We start from the raw sequence: 21,444 nt of genomic DNA on the forward strand, positions 1-21,444 counted from the left end.
CAAAGCACGCGTCAATCTCTTTTTCATTCCATCTCTTCCTTTTTCGCTTCCCCTCTTTCACAAAAAATCATCATTCCTCAAAAACCAATTCTTCGCCAAAGCACAATGCCAGGCATCTTCATAATATCTCGCATTTCATCAATCTTCATTTCATTTTTCTTCCCTGCTTTTATTTTTCTTCTTCAAAGCCACCTAATCCCTCATTCTTTCAACATTCTTAAAACAAAATAATAATCACTTCAAAAAAATAACGACAGCAAACCTACTAAACATATTTTTAAGCCAATGTCTATATTTTATCCTATTGGCACCTGTTTTCTTTATCAATTTCATTATTCCTTCCGTTTTCAAGTGTTTCATCATCTGATTCGCAAATCATCCTTTCCATCAGTTGTTTCTCCATCAAGTGCATCGATATCTTGCTCTTCTGAAAAATGTGAAATTTATGCATTTTGCTCAAATTCCTTCTTTCTCATTGAAAAATATCATTGTTTTTCGTCTGAAAATATCATCTCCAATTCCCTTCTCAACCCCTTCATCCTGGGCACTTTCCATATGAATTCGCTCTCCCAACTCCATACCCACCCTGCACAACGAGAAAAAAAGCTTTCATTCATTTTCATTCTTTTCCACCTCCTCCCCTGAAAACAACACAAAAACAATCAACAGATAAATGTCTAAATTTTTTTGAAAAGTTCTTTTTGTTAAATTTTCAAATAGAATAAAAATTTCTTATTTCGATCAAATTTCTGTTTCCACTCACCAAATTTTGCTGTTATAAAAACAAAATCTTGACAATGTTTTTATTTCCATTTGAGTGAAGTTTCGTTCGTTGGAACATGAATTTGATCGAATTTTGAAATTTTTTCTTTATTTGAAAATTAAACAAAAGGAACTTTTCAAAAAAAATTTGACAAATATTCATATAAAGAATAATAAATAAATACCAAACTGTCCTTTTGGTGTATTTTGCCAACAGCCTCATCTCCACAGCTATTATCATTCAAAAAGCAATCTCTTCATTTCAATTTCAGAATGGTCGAATTGTAGCTCAAAATACATTTCCACAAAATGCATCGTGTATCTCATTAGAGAGTCTTCTCAGCCCATTCACATTGTGGCTGATGTCCAGAGCGGTTTTTTCTGTTTTTGGCATGATCATCTCCTTTAATAATATTCTCAATAACACAAAGCAGTATTTGATGTTAATCTCATCAACTCCACGCACAAAAGGGATATGGTGCAGAGAAGAGATGGAAGAGGATTATTTGTGGCAGGTGGTGGGAGTTGAGTGGTTTTTGGAATGTTAATATTTCGAGAGGGGTTTTTGAATTAAAGAAATTCTGAGACAAAGGGGTGGTGAAGAGTGGGTGGGGATTTTGAGAAGATAACATAGCAAATACATAGAGAAGTTGCTGAGGATGGTGGGGAATGTGTCAATTGTTGATTGGATAAATGGATTTTGAAAAGAAAGAAAAGAGGGCAAAAGCGGGACAGAAGAGGAAAACTGTGAAATATTCAAATGGAAGAGGGGTATTTTTTTTTTTTTTGAGAGGAGAAGAATATTTTTTGGAAGAGAATGAGAATTCTGAAGAAAAGGAGGGGATTGACATTTCATGAGAACAAGGAAAGAAAACAAGAAATACAGAGATTCAAATATTTTTTAAGATTGTTGCGGATTTGATATGATGTGACTGGATGCGAAAGAAAGCGATAAAGTGATTGAGAGAGAAGAAGAAGAAAAGAAAAAGATATGAATATCGTTATTTTATTCGGAAATTTATTGATTTCTTTTTTCAAACGATAAATAAAGTCAAATTTTTGTTTTTATCTTGTTTGAATCACTTTTATTTTTATTACTCAAGTTTTCATGTGATAAAAAGAAATTGATCATTTTCAATCTTTGTTATTTGATATCAGAAATAATTTTCATCTTTTTTTCCATAACTTCAAGTTGAATTAATGTTTTTTAACAAAAATTTGGACTGTTATAAACTCAATTTAAAAATATTTTTTGTTTCATTTTGTGTTTTTCATATTAGATCATAATTTCTTTTCGACCCGCTATTTATATTTTTCACTTCATTTTTTGTATATATCATTTCTCCATATACACAAATAAATGTATTTTGACATGAAACATGTTTCTTATGGGGGGGAAATGGGGGGGGTTTCTCCTCCATTTGACTTTCATAAGAAACTGGTGGGTTACATGGTGATTAAATCCCATAAATTCATGTCAAAAAATTTTCTATGAAAAATTACAACTACTGAGCAATTTACAATTTAATATCAATATGGAAAATTAATTACTATATTTGAATTTCTAAATAATGGGAATGAAAAAAATTACATATGAGCCAAATTAACGAAAAGGAAAAGCATTCTATTGAAGAGTTGGATCAAAGATAACAAGAATCAGCCTTGCATTACACAACTGATAAAATCAACTCAAAACTTAAAAGATCTTCGCAAGAATTAGAAGAAGTCATTGAAGGAAAAAAAAAGGCAAATACCACCTGCAAAAGAACAAGAACCTATAAACATTCCTGATGATTGCCTCCAATTAGGTGAATGAAAAGTTTCAAAAACAAAAAGGAAGCGAGGACTGCATAAGTGTAGAATAATACCTCCTTCAATTTAAAGATATTTTGAACAATAATAGCATGGAAATAAATAGCATAAAAAAACAACACTTTTGGGTGGAGCAGTTCTTTGAAATATCTTCAAATTTTTATAAGAAAATAATTTTTGATCAATCCCATAATTAAATATTTGAATCTGATTTTAAAGTTTTTTGTGCGAACGCGGAAGAATTGAAGGTTGATTGATGTATTAAACAATGCACCGCTTATAGTTACACAAATTATGTTTGACTTTGCTATATTTTTTTCTCTTTTTTCATGTTATTCTTTTTATTTGTAACTTTCACTTCTCTGACAACATTAAAAAGTTTATTTGATTTATTAGCATTTTAAATCAATATAAACAAATAATTTCAAAGTTTAAATATACGTTTCAATACAATTATTTTTCATTTTTTCGAAAATTTGTTATTTTAATGACAATGAAATTCGAATAAACAATTTTTCTTTTGTATTGAGAAATAGGCTGTCATTTTTATCGTTTTTAAATAACAATCAATAGATTCTTACGTATGAAAATACCTATTTTCTTTTACATTTCACTTTTATTAAGTTATCTCATATCTTTTGTTGTATTCAAAAAAATATGCTATCAAAGAAGTATTTCAATTTTTTTGTTGATTCGTTTCAGCAGAATGAAAAGAATAAAATATTTTAATCAATAGGAATTATTTCTTCGTTGTTTCCGTAGAAGAAATGATGAGAAAAAAAAAATAATTACTTTTATTCATTGTTTTCAAAAACTTATAGAATCCAAAATAAGTCTTCAATAACATTCAATAACAAACAAATCTATGAATTGAATTTGAAAAGCAAACAACTTTATCAAAAATATAAATTTGTTCATGTTTTCAAACTTATCAATATCAATTGATTTTCTTTTCTTTTCTTTCATTTCATCTTCTTGCCTTCTTTTCTTCTCACTGAAATCTTTAAAAAAACGTTTAGAATTCAGATTCCATTTTGTTATTCAGTATTTGTTACTGTATCTTATCCAAAATGAAATCGATAATTGCTCTTTACAGCAAGAAATCAACAAACAAAGTTTTGTTACCTGCAATGCTCCTTCATAAAAGAATTATTCATATGCAAATTGCCTTGTTGTTTCTCTTTGCTGATCGAAAACCACACGCAATTCCACCATTTAGCTCAATGTTTTCTTCATCCCACAATTGACATAATTCAAAGAATGAAAAGCATGAGTTTAATTGAATGCATTTAGGCTTTCACTTTTATCTTTTTCATCTCCAATTATTTATGAATAATAAATGAATTTGAAGAAAAAGAAAAAATGTAGGAAGAAGAAGAAATTGAATTAGAAGATAACTGTGATAATGTTGCAGAAGAAAAGGAAGAAGAAGAAGAAGAGAAAGGAGAAAGAGGAAGAAGAAGAAGAAGAATAATTATAATAATAATAATAAGATGATGATGATAAAGAATTGCACTCTTTCCCCGTGCCTTTCCCACAATCACCCCCTCCCCTATTCCCCTCTGCTTTACCCCAATTCAACCTGCACATCTCCACATAGCTCTTCTTCAAAGCCAAATTTGTCAAATCCAACGAAGCCTGCAGAGGCATCACAGGAACACCGTATGTGCCTAGAAATGTTCCGTCTGAAGTGAACAAGGCGCTGTGCTTGCTGAAGGTCAGGAGGAGGAAAGGAGGGGCTGTTTTGTGCGGGAAAAAGGGGTGGAGGAGAGGGAGAGAAGAGGAAAAGGGGTAAGAAGAAGAAGAAGAGGAGGAGGAGGATGAAGAAGATGATGATATTTCATTTATTCGAGAAGATGAAGAAGAAGAAGAGGAGGAAAGAGAAGAAGAAGAGAATGAGAAGAGGAAGGAGAAGGAGAAGAAGGAGAAGAAGAAGAAGAAGAGGTAGAAGTCACAAGCCAAGAAGTTATGAAATTACCACTTCCTCCGGAAAAGATGATGGAAGAAGAAGAAGAAGAAGCAGGAGTTGCCGCAGACGGCGAAGTCAACGAGCCAGCAGGAGAGCGAGGTGTCGTCTCAATTCTTCCTGTCGACAGCGCAAAAGCTGAAGTTTGCACGTTCTTTTTGTGCTCAAACACAGTTGGAGGTGCAATCGAAGGCGCAAACAAAGCAGAAGTGACTTCGTGTTCGTGTGTGGTGAACAGAGTGATGGTGAAGGAGGCAGCAGCTTTCGCACGCGAAGCAGCGAGAAAAGCAGAAGCAGCGCTGGGTTTCTTCTTCATTTTGGAGGATCTTTCGAATTCGATTGAGGAAGAAGAAGAAGTTGTGGAAGGGGAAGGTGAAGGAGAAGAGGAGGAGGAGGAGGAAGAGGAAGACGAAGATATGAGTGAAGAGGAGGAGGAGTGGAAGGAATTGGAAGAAGAGGAGAGAGAGAAGAAGAAGAAAAGGAGAAGAAGAAGAAGAAAAGGAGGAAAAATTACGTGTGGGATTTCTTTGAAGTTGAAATGGAGAGAATAGATGAAAGGGAGCAAACGTTGATAACCTCTTTTCCAGAAGGACTGGCTTTCAATTCTTTTGATGAAATGGTAGCCGAAACGCAATTCTCAAATGGAGATTGAATGATGCTTCTTCCATTGAAAAATACATCGTTTCCTCTGCCATTTGTTGCTGCATTTCCATCTGAGAAACAAAAAGTGATGAATTTTATTCCATTCGTCCAATTGAAGGTTGCATCCAAATAAATACCAGTGCCGCCACATGTTGATGAAGTTGATGTCAATTTATTGTTAAAGAACTGACAATCATTAACCAAAAATTTCTCTGGTTTATTGCTTGGAGGATAATTAAATGTTAGAGAACCAGTAGAACCACCACCAGAATTTGAAATGCACTTGCATTTGGTGAAAAGGAATTGAGCATTTATTGGTGTACTTCCCATCTTAAAATACCACCCAGTTCCACACCAATTTGTGATTGAACAACTTTCCACTCTGTTTACTGAAAATACATGAATAAGACTGATTGCAGCCAAATAATACAATTCACTCCTCCATTTTTGTTAAAAAATTGGGACATTATTTTCGAAATCATAATAAATTTCGGCAGTTGTTTTTTCTGAAAAATGAATCTTGATTTCTGCTTTATAAACTCAAATATCGTCTTTTGAAAGCAAGAACATATTATATTGAATCGATATTTGATCTTTATGTTCATTATTTTTGGATTATATATTTTTTTCGAAAAAGATCATTTGAGGAATACTTTATTTTTCATTTCTGAAGATGGACTTTTTGTCAGCTGTAAGTGAATGAATAATTGTTAATGATTTTCAACAAACAAGTTAACTTCACGAATGTTTATGTTTATATACACAAAGGAAATGAGAATGCTTGATTATTTTCGTTGATGTTTGATTGTTTGAAATTTATTATTAATGTCTCACAGCCCTTTTAATTTTATTAAAAAACATGGTAACAATATTTTTTTTAAATTGATTCAATAGCTGAGTATCATGTTTTTCGAGTTCATTACAGTTTTTAAACTTTTTTTGTTATTTCTTTGACTACTGAATAATTTTATAAGATTGATTGGTTCTTTTTTTGAATTTTATTTATCTTTTTTTTTTTTTTTGAATTCCAACAAATATTCAAACAAAGAATAGTCACAGTATCACTCTCATTTGTATTTTCATGAAAGAACTTCAGAAGTATTTCCAGGTGTGGAAATCATGTTTAATGCATGTCATAATATGATTTTCACTAATTGAGTTACCAATAAGTATTATTATTAACAAAGTTAAAGTTATCTATTGCACAAAAATCAAAGAATCGATTACAAAATAGTCAAAGACGGTTTTTGTTTGTTTGTTTTACTTATATGACATTTTGAAAGGTTTTATTCGGATAGAATATAGATTTAAGTTGTGTTCATTTCTTATTTTCGTTTATTACGAGTGTTTTTTTTAAAGAAAAAGGTGATGGATTCATTTGTTTTTTGAGTTTATTCCAAAATTACTGGAAATTCAAAGTTTAAATAAATCATGTTTTGTTTAAGAAAAACTTGCTCAATACATATGTTTTACAATTTATCGTTTACACTTTGTATTTTGCAATGTTGTTCAGGATAAAACAATTGTGATTTGAAAATTGATTCGATTCAATGAACCTTCGAGGAGAAGTTTTTCGAAATGATTTGTGTAGCTTTCAGAAAAAGTCACTTGTTTTGTTTTTTTTTTCCTATTTAACTTGTGAAATTTATCTATCTCCATTTTCACGTTCGTCTGATGAAACAGTATGAAAAGCTCGGTATTAACTTGAGAGATTTTGTTTTTATGTTGATGAAAACATTCAATCACATCCTTCAAGTTTTATTTTGAAGAAGTTGTCGAACACAGGCTCTAAGCTCGATCAAATGATGAATCTGAATCAGTTGAGACTGCTGAAGAAATTGATGGTGAAGGTGTTTTTTTTTTCATGTTTCCTCCTCTTCTTTTTCCTCATCTTTCTCCAATGCCCATTCTGGAATCTTGTCTGAATCTTTCCCCAAGATGTATTCTGTTGATCCACTCTCACTCAACAAATGCTCTGATGACTCTGAATGTTGAAGGCTTTTCTCGTACACCCTCTTCTTTATCCTCTCTTCATTCTTCTTCTCTGTCTCCCTTTCTGCTCTCCTCCATTGCTCTTCTGGTGACATCTCCATCGTCACCATCTCAAATGCTTTTGGATCCTTCTTCACTGTGTCTTCCACAATCACCTCCAGCTCTTCTGTTTTTCTCTTTTGCTTTTTCCATCTAATTGTCACAGCAATGGAAACAATAAGTGCAATCAAAAACAAAACAACAAATATAATCGCAATTATAAATGCCCATGATTTCCCTTCTTTCACACCTTCAACAATCCTTTCATCTCCATTTCCCTTTGCTTCACTTGCATTCTTCAAAACGAATGACTGTGTTGAAGATGGAGATTCTGAATTCCCAAATAAAACATGCACACTCACTTCTATTTCATTTCCACAATTGCTAAGGAGATCTTTTCCCCCACTTCCTTCAACTTCTCTTTCTGACATTAACCCACTTGCATCAAAATCATAATGCTCAATCTCTTTCTCTTCTCCTTTCCTCTTCACAACTGAGAATGACATATTGCATGGAATAAAAAGCATTCCTTTGAATATCAACTTCATTCTATCTGTCTCTTCTTTTGCTTCCACACTTTCCAACACAGGAATGAAGAATGATGAATCCCTCTCATAAACAATCCCTTCAAAACTGCACACATCATTCAACATCCAAAGAGAAGAGTTATCCTTCCATCCATCTCCTCCTTTCAGACTCACCAAATCCACCATAGCAGAGCCTGTGCAGACAACATTTCTTCGAGCTGATGTATATTGCAGGATGGAAGACGTGTTATTCACAAACATCCCCATGGTGATGTCAACATTCCCACAATCAACTGATATGCCACCTTCTGAAGAGTTTGTGATGATTGTGTCCTTCAAGCGGCTGGTGCTATCAGAAAGATACATCAACGATCCATTCCAATGACATGCATCTTCAATTGCTGAATTATCAATGATATTTGCATCATTTTGATATCCTTCAAAAAACGAAGATTCGATGGAAACATTATTGGACAGATCAATGGTCTGTGCATTTGTGGAATATGATGTCTGATTTGTGAACGAGCAGTTTGAGCAAGAGCAATTGGAAAGAACAATTTGAGCAGAAGTGGAAGAAGCTGAGAGAACAGAAGCTCCTTCCGAATTTCTTGAACACTTATTGAATGAGCAGCTTCCAATAGAAACTGCTCCTGTTGACAAATCGTTTATCGCAATGACACAACCTTCAGTCAATTTCACTCCATCTGCAGATTCTCCATTTCATGAAGCACTTTTTTATTTTCGAAGCATAACAACTTTTCTTTTTGATTCAATCTTCTTTTGTTTTCCATTTGTCAACGAAATCTGATCCTTTCAACTCAGAAAAGAAGGGTTCTTGAATGAAAACATCTTTCCTGAAAAGTTATCAACATGCTGAATTCTATGTTTGATGTTCAACAAAGTTGAGTTTGGAAAAACAGGTTGAGTGCAGTTCGATTGTTCAACAAATGAAAAATAAACAACCAAAAGAGAAAGTCTGAAACTTGCTTTTCAAATGAATGATAAGCTCGTATACAAAAATGACTGACATAAATTGAATTTCACATTCTTTATCCAAACTCTCTCTCTGACGTTGTGATGATACTTTCTCAGTCATTGGTGGTTGTTAAGTTCAAGCATACAAAAGCTGATGAAGGATATTGAAGAGAGTGGATGCTAATATCTTGAACACTTCACACACCAAGAAAAACAGTTTGCTCTTTGATCAGCAGCTGAGAGAAATACGATGGAACGATATGCTTCGCTCGCACATTCTGGAATCAAAAGGAGCACAGAACTCTGTACATTATTTGATGTCTGCGTGATTGTTTACAGTAACGGACACAAGTGTTATCTCTCTCTGGTATTTCACAACCCTCAGCGGAAGATCCTCTTCGCCAATAAACGAGTCTGTTGTGCAGCCCCATATCGCTAACTCCTCAAACGGAGCTCTGAAATCCTGCAAGAATTGTACATCCACTATCTGAGCATCAATTGAGTGGCATCGAACGTTCACATCTCTCCCTCTGAATGCAGAGTTGTCTCTGAATGTGATATTCGATAACACCAAGTTCAGAGGCTGCTCAGCTGTCGAGGTGAATTCCAGAAACAGCCAGCCACCTCTTCCTGTGGTTGAGCAGAAGCACTCAAAAATCGTGCAAAACGAGCAGTCAAAGTTTCCTCCCTCATTCAACACAGAAAACATCCCTCCTCCCTTTCCACACTTTAACCCTCCGCACTTCATCATCGTTATGTTTCTAACAACCATTTTCAATGGCTCTTCATCATTTTTGTTCCGAATGATGGGAGTATCATCGGTTGTATTCTGAGTGACTTCTTCGAATGAACTCCATTCAATAACAACATCTTGTTCAAATTCGTCGCTTTCTCTTCTTGAACTCTTTGTTATGCTCAATCCGCTTGCCCCATCCAGCTCAACATTCTTCATTGTCGAGTTCTTAATGTTCAAAATCGTTGAAGATAATACAGAAATTATATCTTTTGTAAGACAAAGTGATTGTATTGTCACAAATTCTAATTGAACAGTTCCTCCATCTGCTCTGATCAGCCCAAAGTTGATCATGTTTTCTCCGCTTTCTTCCATTTTTGTGAATGAACAGTCCTTCACAGTCAACAATCCATTGCTTGAACAAACGTGCAGCAAAGTTTTAGCTCCGCTTGCGAATGACGATGGAACAATGAAATTAATCAGCCCGAACTTGGCAATACCCTGAATCTTCATTGCCTTTCATTCTACTCTTTCAAGCAATTATGCGCATTCTTAAGATCCCACTTCGTTGTTATCATTCGATTTTGTTTCAGCAACGCTAAGATCGAAACATATTGGAGAACTCTTTTTCGTATGATTCCAATGTTTCTTTCGAATCAAATTAGTTATTGTAATAATTCTCATTGAAAATTTATTGATAAACACAGATAATGATAAATAAAAACAATGTCGACATTGAAAAAATACATAAACGAAAACAATAATATTGAATAATAAACTGCAAACGAGGAATTTTGTTTGTTTTTTCAATGAGTTAAGAGAAAGTCCACCCTGGGAGGCTGATTCTGGACCCAAAGCCTTCAAGGGATTGTGCTGGACCGGTCACAGCACAATCCCAGGACGGAATCAGCCTAGCCCCATTTTTGCATATAAGCAAATATAAGGGTACCCAGATAAAAATGCTTTACACATTTATATCTGAGCTTGAGCAGCGGACATTTCAAAAAACTCATCAAAAAAATAAACAAAATTTCATAAAAACACAACAAAAATACTCAAATATTATTAGCTGGATTAAAGAACTATAATTTATCAAGCTTTTCCCTCTCTTTGTACATTCTTTTCGTGTTTATTCCAGGTGACAAAGAAGTTGATTTATGATAATACTCCTTTGATGTTTTTTTTGGGCGCTCATCTCTTTCTCTTTTTTCTCGAAATGCTGTTGCAAATATTCCTTTTGAATTGAATGGAGATGAAACCGATCGAAATATTTAATTTCCGCGCTTTTCATAAAATAAATATGTCTTCAAAGAACTGACCACCATTTTTTTCCATAGAATTTTGTTGGATGGGTTGTGCCTGTTATTAATCAAAAAACATATAAAAGATGTTTCAAATAAAAATGCAAGTGAATTAAAAATGAAAACAAATAAAAAGCAAACTTCAGAAAGTTACGGTGAGTTTTGGAACAATTGGAAATATGGTTGTCATCACATGAACCCGTGTGACAGGAATAAATTTCAAAAAATTTTATAAGTTCATCGATATTGCCAATTACAGTATTGTTATCCAATTTGTTATTAATGCATTGCGAAAGATGCCCGAACTCTCCGTCGCACTCGCACTTTCCGTGCTTTTCGCAAAAGAATGACAAAGATATTGTTTTATCCTTTGCAAACGAAGAATTGTTCGAAAGAAGAAAGTGCATCAGTTGAGAGTTTCTGAAATGTGATCCTGTATCACACATGAATCGAAATACTTTCTTTTTTTCAAAAATCGGATTAAATAAGACTTGTTGCAGACATTCTATTGTGAACTTGAAGTTATGGGACAAAACGTTAGAAAAAAAGTTGAAAATGTGTTTCACTTTGTTTTCGTTTTCATCTTTCAAGTACGCTATAACACAGAATTGAGACACTTCGACTTTGTTGTAAAAATCTCGACTTATTTGATTCTTTCTGATGGGTAAGGACCAGTTTTCTTTGTAATCAAACAATAGAAGAGCCTCATCCTGTGTTAAATTATTTTTCAAGTGTCGAAAGAATTGTTGTTGATTATTGGCCAATATGCGGTGTTTTTCAATCAGTTGTTTTGTTGCTTTCTCTTCGTTGTTCAGTTGATCAGAACGTTGGAATAAAAGCTTCTCCTTATTCTTTAGTGAAGAGTACACCTCACACAAATCACAGACGTCCGTTCTTCTCGTTGCTCTTTTTAAGCGTAGGGTCCTTTTGTAGAATTGACTTTTTGACATTTTTATCTTTGTTTCCTTAACAAACTTTTCATATAATTCTGATTTTGGAACATTGATAATCCTGATAGGTTGCTTTGAACATTGAAGATTTTCTTGTTCATGTGAAGGAATAAGAGTTTTTCCAATTTCTCTGATGTCTGTGTTGTTCACTGGATTTCTTGTCGAAAATGATAGTTTTGAAGAATCGATTGATTCATTTGGAACATGTTTTGAAATGTTGTTTATCGAATGATTGTTTGAATGAATTGTTTCAAAATTATTGGACGAAGCATTTTTTGGAGCATTTGTGTCTTTCCGATTTGTTGGAGAATGATGAACATGCTTATCATGAAATGAAATGTTAGGAAAATTGTCTCTATTTTCTTCTGAAGTGTTGTTTGATTTTGATTGTGATGATGAAGAGAAGGACGTTGATGAAACTTGAGAATTATGAAGTGGTTGGGATATCAAAGATGATTCGCTGGATGAAACATCTGTTGGTGAAGTGAAGTTTTTTGATATTGAATGATGTGGATGAAGTGATTGAACTCTATTTTGCCCTCTCTCTTCATTGCTCACTTGAAAAGCAACATCATCATGAAATGAGTGAGAGTTGTGACAGGTGATAGGCTGATAATAATCGTTCGAAAAATGATAGTCAAGCAAATTAGGCGATAAAATATCTGGTACAATTGCTTCAACATTGCTGTCAACTTTTTTGTACACAGAAAGAATTGGATTCGATCCCATATTTATTTGCGTTTCCATCACGTCTTTTATGTAATCGTGAACGGGCGTAACAGCTTCATCGTTGCACATGAACCATACACTTGAATTTTCTGTTGGTATATTGGAACACTTTCCACTTCGGCACATTGAGTAAAAATGTCCATGTTCGTTATCTCCCTGATAGAATAGTTGTGCAATCAAAATGTGTTAACACACACTTCCTTCACAGCTTTCACAGACTTGCAAAGAATCACCTTCATTGAAAAATGATAAATATTCAGAAATTTTGAAACAATTATATCTATCATTTATTTCTGGTTCCATGGTTATTGATAATATTTGCGGGAATTGTTCCATTTTCATGTGAGAATATTGAAAAGTTTCTGACTGACAGCGCTCACAGAAAGCATATCTGTTGTTCTGGTTGCTGGTCCCCATTTTGAATGAAGCATTAAACGCTTCGGTGCAACTGGATCCAACGAGTCGAATTATTGGAGTTGGCTCACATGGGCCATTCATAACGCAATGACATTTTGAACATTGTCTTGGAAATGACAATCTTGTATTCAATTGATGTGCAAAGTTCGGAAGGATAACCGATAAATCATTGAATAAATCCAAGAAAGTTTCATAGAATTCTTGTTGCGTTCCTTCTCTGAGTTTATGCCTTTTTTCAAATTGTTGAAGAAATAATGGTGACCATCTTTGTTTCAATTGTGAATTCTTTGTTTTGATAGTTATTACTTTAGAAACGAGATATGAAAGATTTGAAAAATAAGAAGTGAACGTTCCATTTCGAAGTGGTAAATCTGGACATTGAACAATAATTGCTCGAAATATTTGAATTTGTGAAGCCATATAACAACTGTTTCCAAAATTTGGTAAGCTGAAAAAAATTACTCCTTCATCTTCGTTTTCATTATCCCGAGAAGCAAGTTCCTGATCAACAATCATATTCTGATCTGAATGTTTGTCAAGCACATCCATCATTATGTCAGAGGAATCGTAACTAATTATATCTTCTTCAACGTCCATTGATATGCTATGATCATTATTTTCCGTAATTTCTTGATATTCCTCATTCTCATAGAAATTCTCTATTTGTGAACTTTGACAATGACTTTGAGAAATATGATTATGTTCTCCTCGAAGATTAGTATGTGTCCTTGAAATGTCGTGTATATCTGATAAGCTATTGTTATCATTTGGATGTGTATCGATGTGTGTTCCAGAGATAATATTATTCTCTTCAAAATAACTATTTTCTTGAAAATAATCTCCCAATGGATCAATGTCTATTTCCATGTTGTCTTCTCCATTCAATATCGCAAAATCATTGACATTTTCAATAATTTCCTCTTTGAGAAAAATTTGAATGCATTTTTTCAAAATTATAATATTCATTTAATCAAAATTTCATAATATTGCAAACTGGGTTTTGTACTTAAAATTCTTCGTGATGTCTCCGATGATTCAGTCGAATTCGCAAAAATAAATTCAGAAAATCTTTTTTCTTCTTCGTTGCTGAGTTCTTATGAAATTTTCAAAAAAAGAAATTTATAATTAAATGAAACAAAAAAACAAACTTCTTTTCGATGGAGGCATTTTTGGTTTTTGTGCTCGAGATATTTCCAAAGATGTTGAAGAGCTGCTTTGCTTAGAATAATTGTAATTTCCTTGCGTGCAGTGGAATCCAAAGTCTTGCAGCTGATGAAATGAATATTCATGGCACACAGTCTTGAGGATAGTGACTTTCGTATGAGCGTTGTCTTCTGTATTGTATGCCGATGCAAGACGCATAATAACGTATTTATCCTTTTCTTTATGTAACAGTGAATAATAATAAAAAATGAATATATTTCTTTCAACAAAAAAAAAATACCGTTGAATATATTTTGCAACTCGGAAAACAATTTCTTTCCTTTGTTTGTGTGAGCAAACATGTAAGTCAAGCAGTTAACTAAATCTTCCCCTGATATGTCATTCAAATATTCCCAAACAGCATTACACTTCTCGCTTTTTCTTGATGGAGAAAGCAATGAAAATTTCTTTTTTTCCATTCGGAGTTCAGAAAAAAATGTCTCAGCAAACGAGAGGTCCAATTAAAGGGAATTGTTGTATTATTTATATTTCGTTCAATGAAATTCATTTCAGATTGCATAGAAGTGTTGCAATTATTCAATCTCATTTTGTGGAGAACTTGAATTTCACATATATTTTTTAGTTAACTTTTTGTGTTTTATAGAGTCAATGATAATATTTTTTTCAATTCACTGATCGATTCATCTTATTTCAAAATAATTAGAAGAAAACAATTTGCAGACTTATTAATCACATGTTTTCCAAAGCAAATGATATTAATGAAAGCCCAAATAATCGCAAAAGCAAACAATCCGAAGAAAGAGAATGATAACATTCATTCGATGTTATGAAAAAAGAATAAGTTTTGGTTTGCAATGAGAGTGACAAAAAATAAATAAAAGGAAGCACTTCATTCAGACTGCTAAGCTTTCACAAAGTATGAACTGAAAAGAATTAAAGAATTCCATAAGGTTACTGAAATAGCTATTTCCTATTTTTTTATAGACGATACACTTTTGTTTTCATCTCATTCTTCCTCTTTATCTTCGTCATTTTACTGAACATTTAGTCATTCGACTCCAATTTCAGTTGATTATGCACAAATTCTTAAATATTATCAGGGAATGCAAACAAACAGAAAAAAGATTTTGATGAAGCATTCATTTCAGTCAGTTCAGTTGAAGAGATTCCTTTTTATTTTTTATACAGTCTTCTTCAATAACAAAACATTCTTCGTTTTTCACAGAAATTGATGTTTATTCATCATTATCAACAATTGCTTTATCATCTCTTCCTCTTTTCTTTCTCCTTCTTCTTTTCTTCGTTTTCTATCTCCATCTGTAACTTCTCCATTGAAGCCGCTAACTTTCTGCAGCAGATGCCCGGCTTCCACTCCTTCATCTTTACATAAATAAATTTTCATTCATTCAAATTTTAACGTTTTTTTGTTAAACGTTATTAAAGAACCAAGAGTCAACATTTTCAATCTTGGAATTTCTGTTTTCATAAGTTGGTTTGAGATCATCAAGCACATAAATCAACTGTGCAATAAACTGCAAGCAGCGCTCTTTCTTGAACAACGTCTTTTGATGAACAGAATTCAATAGCGAAAAAAATGAAAAACGCAAAATAAGAGAGTCATGAAAGAAATTTCTTTTCCTCAGAAAATAAACCTGTCTCTTTCATTTCTTCTTCCCTTTTCAATATCTCTTTTCCCTTCCATTTTCACCATTTCTTTCAACCTTCCCCTCAACAGCGAGCTCCTCTATCTCATCCCTTCTCTCCATTCTCGCTCCTTCCCTTCCTTCTACCCCTTCCTGTCTGTTGCCATTCAGTCTGTGAATGCCCTCCAATCTCGCTGGATGTCCTCTGCAAAACGCTCGCTGCTGAACATCCAGCGCTGCCAGCTTTCCGATGGGAACATCACAATTGAGCAGATGGGAATCGAAGAGACGTTGATTCCATCCAATGCCCGCTCAACCCACTTATTGACTTTCATTTGCTGAGATTCTGTCAGGAGCTTATTCAACTGAGGCAATCTTCGTTCGTTTGGATGACGTACTCACAATCGTTCTTGGGGATGGAGAGTGCCAACAGCAAGAGAGAAAGGAAGATGAAGAAAAGGTTCATCAAGTGTTTGCAAAAGCAGATTGAGATTTCAGAGATAGTGTCAGACATTTGCAATATGAAGAATTATGGAGGAGATGACATTCAGCCGATATTAAAATATTCTGCGTTTGGCTCAGATTGACAAGGCGTTTTTGAAGGTGTTGAATGAGAAGAGTGTGTTTTGCCAAAGAAAAAAAATGAAGATGAAAGAAAATGAAGAAGAAAAGATGAAAATGTGATTGGGACGACATTGAAGATAATATGAAAGAAGGAGAAAAAGAAGAGGAAGAGCCTTTTCAGCAACATCAGAAGCAGACAGATGCATATTCAGATAGAGCAAGAAGAGCAAGGTGCTGATGGGGCCTCTTGACTGTTGTTGTCAATGATCTGGAGTTGTTTGAAGGTTCATTTTGCAAAGCGAAGCAGAACACAATGAGCTGCAATTGCAAAACTTCCATTGTTTATCAATCGCAGAAGAAACCATCTGAAACCGAATGGGAAAGGCCTTCGCGACATTTATCTCGATTGTTTCTGAGAAGAAGTCAGATTCGTTTAAAATTTGTTAAATTTATGAGTTTTATGTGATCACTTTTCCAATCGTTTCATCTTTGTTGGATTCGAAAACTTTTGCAGATATTTCTTCTTTTTCAGAAATAAAGAATTGGATTGTTCTGCGCTGCTTCCATCTCTTTGGCAGAAGAAAAAAAAAGAAAAAAGCTTGAATAACTTGCCATCAGAGGCAGATAAGAAGATTGGTTCAAACAAAGTTGCTCATTCAGATAATTGCTGAAAAGAAAAATATGTCAGAGCTTAATTCATTTCAGCAGAAATCTCCATAAGCCAACTCTGAAGCAGATGATGAATCAGACAACACAACGCAGATCTGTTCACCTTCAACACTTGTTCTTTCAAGTCCAAATTCTGAAGCACAATTACAGCTTCATGCTGATCAACACTTTCAACCCGTTAATAATGCAGAATTGTGATATTTGCAGTTGGCATTGTTTCATTTTTGATAATCTCAGTATGCTAAAATATTTCTCGAATTAAACTCCAATGAATGGAAGTCTGACTGATTTGATATGCGGAAGAATTTTTTTGAGAGTATCTATGAAACAAACAACAAAGATATATAAATCTCTCGACAAAAGAGCCTGTTCACCTCTATCTTTCACTTCTTTGGAATTTTAACCATTTTTTAATTAAAAAGAACAAAAAGAAATAAACCTATAAAGCAAAACTGTTCTTTCTCAATGCTTTTATCTCGTCATCTACGAAATCACTTCATTTGTTTTAGCTTTTTCTATTAGATAATGGAACACTGAAAATTTCTTCTCATTCTATTTTAACATTATTGATCAGAAAATCAAATTTTTCTTTAATAGGAGTGGATCCGAAGTTTTAACACATTCTGTTTCAAAAGATACACCAAAAAAAATAGTCTTCAAAAAGAATTCTTTGTTTAATCAAGTAAAGCTGATCAGAAGGCATGCAACAGAAAACGGAGATCAAATCGGATTATTCATTTTGAAGTTGAAAGAGGCTTTGAAAAAAAAATGAACGTTGAAATGATTTTTGTTTTGAATGGATTGGTTCAAAAATAGTCTTCGACATGCTTCACTGCTTCAAAACCACTGTGAATTGAAAAGATGAAACGATAAGGGAAAGCGCTTTTGAGGAAAAAGGCTTATTTGAAGAGAAATCATATGATTTTTTGGAGCAAATCGGATAAATGCATATTGAAATCGAAAAGTTAAAGAAATAAATGTTTTTGAAGAACTTTCTGATATGATTGAAGAAATGAAAACGGATGATTGCTTTAGCAACGAGCTTTTTTTTCATTTGATGAAAAAGTTAAATTAAATGGAAAATGACGAAGAAATAATATAACCTGTGCTGATTTTGGGCTCTATGAAAGATAAGTGATGATATATGCTCTTGTTGAAAATGCAATGAAGGTGCAAAGATTTTTCGATGATATGGAAAATTTAAAAAAATTAGGATAAGAAATAATTGAGGAAATAATATGAAATTAGAAAGAGGATATCGTTTTCAGTGATTTTTGTATCAGATGCTCTGAAGGTAAATGTTTGAAGAGGAACAAATGTTGAGGTGAGGAGGGTGAGAGAGGCATCTTGGAGGAGGCAAATGAAGCCGTTGAGGGCATACTCGATGGTAGCACATGGGGTCTGTTGGTGTCTGCCACAGGCATCAGAATTAGTTCCATTGCTGGCAACGATTTTGTTCTGAGCAATGAGGGGGAGCCAGCCATTGTACACAGTGTTATCAGTTGTATTGTTATTCCAGACTCTTTGCGTTAGAGTTGTTGAACCGCAATTCTCAAATGGAGATTGTGTGATGCTGCTTCCACTGAAGAACACATCGTTCCCCCTTCCATTAGTCGCAGTGTTGCCATCGAAAAAACAGAATGTGATGAAATTTACTCCATTCATCCAAGAATATGGTGGAAGGAAGCAAATTGCAGCTCCTCCATATGTCGAAGAAGCAGTCAATTTATTGTTTGTAAATTGGAAATCATCAACCAAAAACTGAGTTGAGTTGATTCCTGGGGGATTTCAAAATGTTAAAGAACCGGCAGAATCGCCACCTGAGTTTGAAATGCACTTGCATTTCGAAAACAGGAATTGTGTATTTGACGGCATGTTTTCGAGCTTGAAATACCACCCCGTTCCACACCAATCTGCTATTGAACAATTTTCAACCTTATCTTCTGAGAATATCCAAACAGAATTAGGTTGATTGCAATACAAATAAGCAGCTCCTGCATGAGCAGCTGAACAGCTTGTGAAATTGGATTTTGCGATATCAACTTTTAACAAATAATCGCAATATAACGCTCCACCATGATTTGTATTTGAACAATTATCGAATGAGCAAGAAATAATCGTGAGATTTGCATTTGTACAGACAACAAAGAGTGCACCACCTGCAGATCCATTTCCGCTATACGAATCGTTCCATTCGCACCACTCAAAGAGATAGCTGTTCAATTCAGTAAAGGACAATCTACCAGGTTTCGCTCTTTGGGTTTCGGATCCGTAATATTTTACAAGATCATTTGGAGAAGATCGTGCTTGGTGGAGAAAAGAAACATTGAAGGCAGAGAGAGAAGTGAATGGGCTGTTGAGATTTGGGAGAATGGTTCCATCGATGGGGTTGTGAGTGTGGATAAAGATGGTTGAATGGATGGAGAGGGATGAATGAAGAGAGAAGGAAGGGATTGTTTTGGTGTTGGTGTTGGTGGAAGAGAGAGAAGAGGAAGAGGTGATTGAGGTGAATGGGTTGAGTGAATGTGAGGGAAGGAATGGAAGAGATGAATGAGATTGGGGAGAGGAGATGTTGGAGAAGAGGGTGTTTGAGAGATGGAGATGGAGGTGGATTTGGAGGTGGGGATGGGATTGGTGATAGACATGGAGAGGGGAAGGGGAAGAGGAAGAGGAAATCGAATGAGAAAGGGAAGGAGAAGGGGAAGGGGAAGAAGATGATGAGGATGAGAATGAGGAAGATGAAGGAGAAGGGGAAAGGGAAGGAGATGGAGAAGGGGATGGGGAAGAAAGGGAAGAAGGAGAAAAAAGGAAAGGCTGTATGAGGGAGACGAAAGAGGAGAAAGAGGAGCGGGAGATGGAGAAGGAGGCAGGGATTGGGGAGTGGGCATGTGGGATGAGATTGTTTGGGGTGGAGAAGAGGGGGAAGGAGAAGATGGCTGGTTGGTGGGTGGTGAGGGAGAAGTTTGTGAGGGAGAGGGAGGAATGGGCAGAGAGGAAAAGTTGATTGTTTGTTGCTGGATGAATATGGCAAGCAGAAGAGAAGATGGTGGCAGCTGAGTGGTGTTGGGCAGTGAGGAGTGGACAACCAGTGAGAGGGATGAGGTTGAGATGGCTCACACACAAGGAGGTGTTGATGAGGGCGAGGCTTGACTTAACACAACAAATGCAATTTCAAGAAAATAATTGTTCATTTATTGTTATTCGCTATATTTTCGAACTTTGAGCAAACAAAATGCCAAGAATCAGATTATATGAAAAATATAATGATAAAAGTTATGTTCATTTTTCAATAATCGTTTAATTCTTCTTTTTAAAATAAAAAGATTTTGTGAAAAAATTCTTAAAATGTTATCACTTTAATAACAAATTTTAATTTCTGTCAACTATTTGTCTTCGAACAAGAATTATTGTTATTTTCACATATAACTCAATAAATAACATTGATTGGATAATCACAGAAAAAGAAAGAAATGAAATATGTTTTTTCATCACGTGTTTATGTTAAAATTGTTTGTAAGAAATTGAAACTCCAAAAGAATGTTTTTTAACAATTACTCTTGAACTCATATACGATAACTTAATATGCTTCAAAAATTGGTTTTTAATAAAGATCATTAATAGCTGATACAATTGGACATAACTCCTCTTCGAACTATTTATTCTTTGCTTGAAAAAATGCAAAAAAGCATTTGCTTTTTATTTTATAAAATTATTTATTCTTTGATCAATTGTTTTTTTGAAAAAATTTTTGAAAGTATTCCTTTTTCAAAATTATTGGGAAAAATGTCATTTTTTTATATAATAACTTAGAATTTTATCATATTATCTCGAATTTTCTCCAACTTTTAATATCCGAAAAATTTCAATACAGATTAATGATTTCGAAAATAATGTCCCAATTATAATTGTTTGGAGTTTTCTATATTTTCAATCACAAATAAATGCTCAATGAACAGTTCGATGAAAATAAATTAAATGTCATTGATAAAGTTTGGAAAGTTACAAATAAAAAGAATAACATGAAAAAAGAGAAAAAAATATAGCAAAGTCAAACATAATTTGTGTAACTATAAGCGGTGCATTGTTTAATACATCAATCAACCTTCAATTCTTCCGCGTTCGCACAAAAAACTTTAAAATCAGATTCAAATATTTAATTATGGGATTGATCAAAAATTATTTTCTTATAAAAATTTGAAGATATTTCAAAGAACTGCTCCACCCAAAAGTGTTGTTTTTTTATGCTATTTATTTCCATGCTATTATTGTTCAAAATATCTTTAAATTGAAGGAGGTATTATTCTACACTTATGCCGCGAGGACACCCGAAAAAAGCTGTGGTTCCAATTGTCAATGCAAAAGAGAAAAAAAAGTACAATCAGCTACCTAATAACATAAGGAATTTGCTAAAAGCGGACAAGAAGGATGGAAAGACTCTCGCAGAATTAACAGAAAAATACAATGTGAGCATTTCAACAGTTTCAAAGACAGTGCACGAAGATGAGCCTCCTAAACAGCGAGTAAAATAGGTTTACGAGAAGATTACAAAAGAGGCATCC

The 21,444-nt window shown here is 34.0% G+C and overlaps 6 protein-coding genes across 6 annotated transcripts; 2 read left to right on the forward strand and 4 right to left on the reverse strand.

Annotated features, from left to right (window-relative positions):
• Nucleotides 1–4,542: 4,542 nt before the first annotated feature.
• MONOS_12591 (uncharacterized protein) lies at nt 4,543–5,091 on the forward strand (the record flags this gene model as incomplete). The annotated part of the gene is made up of 1 exon (XM_067865224.1): nt 4,543–5,091. The coding sequence occupies one exon, from the start codon at nt 4,543–4,545 to the stop codon at nt 5,089–5,091; it is 549 nt and encodes a 182-aa protein (XP_067728537.1).
• A 1,953-nt stretch (nt 5,092–7,044) lies between these two features.
• MONOS_12590 (uncharacterized protein) lies at nt 7,045–8,106 on the reverse strand (the record flags this gene model as incomplete). The annotated part of the gene is made up of 1 exon (XM_067865223.1): nt 7,045–8,106. The coding sequence occupies one exon, from the start codon at nt 8,104–8,106 to the stop codon at nt 7,045–7,047; it is 1,062 nt and encodes a 353-aa protein (XP_067728538.1).
• A 580-nt stretch (nt 8,107–8,686) lies between these two features.
• Nucleotides 8,687–9,961, reverse strand: MONOS_12589 (uncharacterized protein; the record flags this gene model as incomplete). The annotated part of the gene is made up of 1 exon (XM_067865221.1): nt 8,687–9,961. One exon carries the CDS (start codon nt 9,959–9,961, stop codon nt 9,026–9,028), a length of 936 nt encoding a protein of 311 aa, XP_067728539.1. The 3' UTR covers nt 8,687–9,025.
• A 161-nt stretch (nt 9,962–10,122) lies between these two features.
• On the reverse strand, nt 10,123–12,510 carry MONOS_18616 (uncharacterized protein). The gene is made up of 2 exons (XM_067871651.1): nt 10,891–12,510; nt 10,123–10,807 (listed from the first exon to the last, which is right to left on the reverse strand). Exons 1-2 carry the CDS (start codon nt 12,495–12,497, stop codon nt 10,720–10,722), a joined length of 1,695 nt encoding a protein of 564 aa, XP_067728540.1. The 5' UTR covers nt 12,498–12,510; the 3' UTR covers nt 10,123–10,719.
• A 1,050-nt stretch (nt 12,511–13,560) lies between these two features.
• MONOS_12588 (uncharacterized protein) lies at nt 13,561–14,350 on the reverse strand (the record flags this gene model as incomplete). The annotated part of the gene is made up of 5 exons (XM_067865220.1): nt 13,561–13,599; nt 13,749–13,765; nt 13,840–13,938; nt 13,994–14,227; nt 14,290–14,350. 5 exons carry the CDS (start codon nt 14,348–14,350, stop codon nt 13,561–13,563), a joined length of 450 nt encoding a protein of 149 aa, XP_067728541.1.
• A 5,072-nt stretch (nt 14,351–19,422) lies between these two features.
• Nucleotides 19,423–19,707, forward strand: MONOS_12587 (uncharacterized protein; the record flags this gene model as incomplete). The annotated part of the gene is made up of 1 exon (XM_067865219.1): nt 19,423–19,707. One exon carries the CDS (start codon nt 19,423–19,425, stop codon nt 19,705–19,707), a length of 285 nt encoding a protein of 94 aa, XP_067728542.1.
• Between the last annotated feature and the right edge of the window lie 1,737 nt (nt 19,708–21,444).

This window comes from Monocercomonoides exilis, assembly GCF_001643675.1.
Source record: "Monocercomonoides exilis strain PA203 chromosome Unknown scaffold19-1596985, whole genome shotgun sequence".
In the NCBI taxonomy this organism is placed as follows: Eukaryota; Preaxostyla; order Oxymonadida; family Polymastigidae; genus Monocercomonoides; species Monocercomonoides exilis.

Coding starts and splice junctions, on each gene's coding strand:
- MONOS_18616 (XM_067871651.1), bottom strand. CDS start 12,497: ATGTGCAACGATGAAGCTGTTACGCCCGTTCACGATTACATAAAAGAC. Junction 10,808..10,890: donor ACTCACCGTAACTTTCTGAA/GTTTGCTTTTTA, acceptor GATTAATAACAG/GCACAACCCATCCAACAAAA.